The 5556-nt window shown below is 38.4% G+C and overlaps 1 protein-coding gene across 2 annotated transcripts; it reads right to left on the bottom strand.

The window, feature by feature from the left end:
- Window positions 1-712: 712 nt before the first annotated feature.
- LOC100997829 (cytochrome b-c1 complex subunit 7) lies at window positions 713-5434 on the bottom strand. Of its 2 annotated transcripts, none has more exons than XM_003902993.2 (4): window positions 5317-5434; window positions 2901-2972; window positions 1569-1735; window positions 713-914 (listed from the first exon to the last, which is right to left on the bottom strand). In XM_003902993.2, exons 1-4 carry the CDS (start codon window positions 5333-5335, stop codon window positions 837-839), a joined length of 336 nt encoding a protein of 111 aa, XP_003903042.1. In that variant the 5' UTR covers window positions 5336-5434; the 3' UTR covers window positions 713-836. The 2 variants fall into 2 exon arrangements, with proteins under 2 accessions (XP_003903042.1, XP_021798214.1); XM_021942522.2 differs by lacking the exon at window positions 5317-5434 and adding an exon at window positions 3846-3867.
- Between the last annotated feature and the right edge of the window lie 122 nt (window positions 5435-5556).

The following is a 5556-nucleotide window of genomic DNA, read 5'->3' on the forward strand; positions in this document are numbered from 1 at the left end:
CTACCACCACGCCTAGCTAATTTTTTCTATTTTTAGTAGAGACAGGGTTTCAGCGTGTTGGCCAGGCTGGTCTCGAATTCCTTCCTTCAGGTGACCTGCCCGCCTCAGTCTTCCAAAGTGCTGGGATTACAGGCATGACTCACCATGCCAAGCCAATGATTCTAATTTATATTTTAAAAAATTACCCTATGATCTTAAAACTTTTAACTGATTAGTATCCAAGCCTTAAACTTCATAACAATTATTTCCAAAGTGGAAAAGTCACTGGGATATGGAGACAAGTATGATTTGTATTTATACTTCCATTTTTCTAATGTCTACTTTTTGTTTTCTAGTATACATGTTAGCACAGGAGTATATATATTACTTAAGCATGCCTATGTTGGGGTGAATACATAATTTATTTTTAAATGATAGGATGCAAAATCAAATCTATTTGGATAGCAGTGAAGAGGCTATTTCTCAATCCTGGCAAACTAGGGGGTGTACTCCCCCTTCTTTTATTCAGTAGCTTCCACAAAGATGTAACTTATGGAAGTTATATCCTTCCATAAACTGATAGGCTATCCAACCAGTGAGGAAAACTGATAAAGTGGCCTCTGAGCTCCAGGTAGCAGTTAAACACGACTAAAAATATCTTGAAAGTTTGGAAAAAAATTTAACAGTAAATGGATTCAGTAGTTATTCAGTGTAAGGTTTGGAATTCAAAAACTCCAGCCATTACAATAGACATTTATTTAAAGTAAAACATCTGCAGACCAAATAATTCTTAAAATTGTTTGTTTCAAGTATAACCATCTTCATAACAGCCGCATTCACAGACTTCAACTACATGATTACTTCTTTGCCCATTCTTCTCTTTCTTTTCTTTCCCGAATAACCTCTTTCAGATACGGTTCAAGGTAGAAATTTTCCTAAAGAATGAATGAAATATTATATGTTACCATTGTGTACTGATATATCCCAAACACTCAACAGGTCTTCGATAACAAGAAAAAGAAAATTACTTTTTAATTTCCAATTTTAGAAAACATATTCTCAACCTAAGAACTATCTGCTTTTTAAAAAGTCAAATCTGTGGTGATAGTGTGGTAAGTTGCTTTGATAGGTTATGAGAGGGAAGTCTTTTTGGGAAGAAAAAGAAATGAGTGTCTACAGGCCTTTGCCTAGTTTCAATGCAGTTCAAGGGGTGAGAGTTTGCTTCACAGAAGCTCTTCTTGGGATCTGGAGGGCCACTCAATGGGCTGATCTTTTCATCTAAGTAGGAAGCAGAGTGCAGAGATAGAACAACAATGACCTGGGTGGCAACAGACCTGGATTTTAGTCCTGGCTCTCTATATTAGATACTTGCTTAGTGATTTCAGAAGAATCATTTCACATATAAGAGTCAATGTGGTTTTCTTCTAAAACGGAAATAACATTTGCTTTATTAACCTCACCAAACTATTGACAGAATATTTATTTGACATGACTCAGAAAACTCTAACACCACGCAAATGAACATGTTTCTCGTTTCTAAAACTCAATCCTTAATGAGCAACATTGTCAGGTAGATAAAGCTGTGCTACCTCTTCATATTTGGTCCACTGCTCTTTAGGCAAGATCTGATGCTTCAGGTTCAGGTCCAGTGCCCTCTTAATTCGAAACATCCTGCCATTATAAAGGTTCTCAGGAAGCCTTCTTATGGCTTCTTTTACGTCTTCATCCTCGTACATTGTATCATCTCGCAATAACCCTATGACAGACGACAAAGTTAGATAGCACATGCATCTCAAAAATCACGTTTTTTTAAAATTAGTAAAATATCTTTATGACTTATAACTTACAACTTTTGGTGAACTATCGAATTCAAATCACTAGGTTCAATGGAAATTCAATGCACTTTATACATTAGGTTGGTGCAAAAGTAATTGCGGTTTTGCCATTAAAAGTAATGAGTTATTACTTGATATAATGGGTTATTTCTTGAACTAGACTATGGAAACAATATATGAGCCTCTTAAAATCCAATGCCACAAAATTCATATTTTATCTAAACCATTTACAAAATATTTTAAATGTTTACTTTGTTTTTAAACATACATTAATAAACCACATCTCTACTTTCTCATAGTTTAAATCTGAGATCAAGGTATTAATGAATCTTAAAATAATAGTATACTAAGGAACCAGTGACTTTTGCTTACACTTTCTTCAAGCTTCAATAGCAAAAGATGAAGTTCATGGCAAGTTACAAAGTTCTAAAAAAGCTTAGGAAACATATGATTGCATGGATATGATAAAATTTTAATATTTGAAAAATCTCTACTTTCAGTGTTTATAAAACTTAAAATTTTAAGTGGAATGCTGGGCGCACTGGCGCATACCTGTAATCCCAGCACTTTGGAAGGCAGAGGCAGGTGGATCACCTGAGGTCAGGAGCTCACCACCAGCCTAACATGGTGAAACCCTGTCTCTACTACATACAAAAAAAATTAGCCAGGCATGGTGGCACACGCCTGTAATCCCACCTACTCAGGAGGCTGAGGCAGGAGAATCACTTGAGCCCGGGAGGCGGAGGTTGCAGTGAACTGAGATTGCGCCACTGCACTCCAGCCTGGTGACAGAGCAAGACTCTGTCTCAAATAAATAAATAAAATTTTAAGTGGTAGAGTTGGGAGAAAGGGTGTAGAAGGAAAATGTCTTACTACTTAAATCATTACCAAGTCAAACATTTTAGAGGCTTTCATCCCTCTCCTCTCAAAAAAATTTTATAAAGGAACTGGATTTAACATAATGTGATTTAATTTTAAAATCTTCTGATGTATACAAGAACTGAAATATTTTTTGGAACCACAGTAACACTTGTAAAAGCAATACTCTCAGAAAAAAAAGAAAAATTAAAAAGCACAGATGCTTACCCAGTTTATTGAATCCTGCAGCATTGTAATACCATTTTCGAATACCATCCAGCCACTTGCCTGATGCTGAAACTGATCATTGTCACACTGTTAGTTGCTACAATTATACTATATGAACACACTGATGGGCAAGCAACCAGTACTCAGTTATCTTGCTGATGAATGCAAACATAGAAAGAAATTTCCTTTTAAAAGTATATACTATATACAGCAAGAATTTAATCAAAAAAGAATTAGATTTAAAAGAAAAAAGTTTATAAACTGTTGATAAAAATTGCTTATTTTATTTATGAGCAAAAGTGGCTGCAGGAAAATGGTGGCAAGTCATGGAAGAAGAGGGTAAACTCAAACACTGAATGTACAAAAGATCCATAGGTACATCGTGTGCCCTTATGCCTGCCCTGTTACCTTCAGAAATGAAGGGGTGAGAGATAGTAAAAGGACTTGGAAATTTCTATCATTTGTAGTTTCATAAATAGATCACAGGAAATAATTGTAAACTTTTCATTTCAAAGGAGCTGGAGTTGTATGAAAAGAGAGTGAGATTTCAGCATAGGCTGGCAGGTCTAAATGACCCTCATCCTGTAAAAATTTTACTCGACATTACAGTTATTTCATTTGGCTACATTCTTTAAAAATATATGTATTTTGGGGAGGATTTTGATACCATTAGTCATTTAAACATTAATATGGATTAGTAAAAGAAGTCCATTTACCTCCTCCTAAGCAACTAAGTTCCCCCCAAGGGAACAGATATTGAAAACGGATGAGAAATGGGTAATTTTAAAATTCTTTGGGGAACAGGGCTGAGTCTGATGAAGTAACCCAGCAGGGTCCAAGTACAGCAGGACCGTACCTGACATTTTAGGAGAGACGTTTTACAAAAGGGGAGGTAGAACAAGTTTACATTTTCTTTTAAAATTTTGTCTAGCGTTAGCCCCTTACCAAGGAAGGAAAGCAAACTCTCCTTTCACTCAGCCCTCCTTGCCTGCAAACTCAGTGCACTACAGATTACGTGGCTTCAGCACATCTCCTTGGAAATGAAGTCACGTATAAAACTGCTGCTAGAAAAACAAGTATCAGTCAACAATCTACAAACATACTTGTGGAAGACAGATTATTTTTAACCACCTATCAGTGACTAGAATAATATTCACTAAACACTTATTGTGCACCAAACACTTTCCTATTTGCTTTACCAACATTAGCTGATTTATTTACATGCCTCTTACTACAGCAAGGGAAGCAGACTTACAGAAATGATCCCACCCAAGGTCAGAGTTAGCTAATGGGAGTTGAGATCTGGTTTATGTAGTTCCCAAACACGCACAGAATCAGTGTCTTGAATTTAGTAAGACTCCTTCAATATCTGCTAAATTAATAAAATAATTATTTAAAAAGTCTCCCCCACCCCCAAAAAGCTCAATGTCAATTAGGTTAGCGGATGTTTCTGGCAACCTGATGTTTCCTAACAGCTTCACAATTGCTGGGGTCAGGGAGAAAAGGATCAATATTTTTTAAAAGCTACTCCAACTTGGTTGCATTGCAGTGAGACGAGATTGTGCCACTGCACTCCAGCCTGGGCGACAAAGCAAGACTCCGTCTCAAAAGAAAAAAAAAAAAAAAAAAAAAAAAAAAAACTCCAACTTGTACCGCCAGAGGGCAGAGATTAGCAAAAAAACAAAACAAAAAAACAAGGAAACCCAACTTAATGTTCAAGTTGTTTTAAATATTCCAGTAATATCTGCATTCTATTCCACAATAAATTTGTTTGAACCTACAATAAATTCAAATTTCTCCAAACCTACTGATCAAGCTGACATTCCAGATAATCCAAGGTTAATGTGAAGCGTCGCTCGTATCCCTTGCTAGACTGTCTCTGATTCACAGTTTGAGAATTGCGAGGGATGCAATGAAATTTCCAATTCTACTTCCTTGGGTCACTTTGCCTCAGTTGTCTTATCAGCGTAAACGGGAAATTAATATCTCCCTCGTGGCACTGGCAGGAGAATTTATAGGGCCAATGCACACGATAGAGCACCTGGGTCATAGAAGAAAGCACTGAGCTCATTCTGGTTGAAAGTCATCCACTAGTTATCTTCTTGTGACCTTTAACTTTTCTAAGGCCGAGGGGAAGGACTTCCGAGCACAGGCAGCTGGAACTCCAGGGCTGTTAGAGCCACCGCGGGCACCTTCACAAACAGCGGGTTAACACCCCAACCCTATATAGGCAAGCCCGGCCTGGGAACAACAAACGAGTGGGGAAGCACGTCCTTTTGGCTGGACTGAAGCCGCCACTTTCCCTTCCGCGACAAACTTGGTCACTTACAAAGAAGAGAGAAAACGGAGCGAGCTGCAGCGAAAATAAACGGTGGAGCGCGACGATGCCCGCCAAGAAGACCCCCCAGTCACTTACCCGCCTGCTTGCCAGCCATTTTGACCAGAAAATGAAACGTTGCCTTCTGGGTAAGTCATAGAGGACACACTGTGCCCAGTCCGCAGGCGCGTTACGCCACATCGCGAACCGAGAAACGCCGCTTGCGCAGGCGCAGTTCTGACGGCTGTCGTTGAGCTCTTGCGTGTGCACTTCTCGGCCAGGGTGAGGCCAATGGAGTAGGCGGGGCATTTTGCGTGCTACATTCCAAGAAGTATTGGT

This window comes from Papio anubis, chromosome 8 (genome assembly GCF_008728515.1).
Source record: "Papio anubis isolate 15944 chromosome 8, Panubis1.0, whole genome shotgun sequence".
NCBI lineage: Eukaryota > Metazoa > Chordata > Mammalia > Primates > Cercopithecidae > Papio > Papio anubis.

Coding starts and splice junctions, on each gene's coding strand:
- LOC100997829 (XM_003902993.2), bottom strand. Junction 1,736..2,900: donor TGCAGGATTCAATAAACTGG/GTAAGCATCTGT, acceptor CGTCTGTCATAG/GGTTATTGCGAGATGATACA. Junction 915..1,568: donor AGTGGACCAAATATGAAGAG/GTAGCACAGCTT, acceptor TTCATTCTTTAG/GAAAATTTCTACCTTGAACC.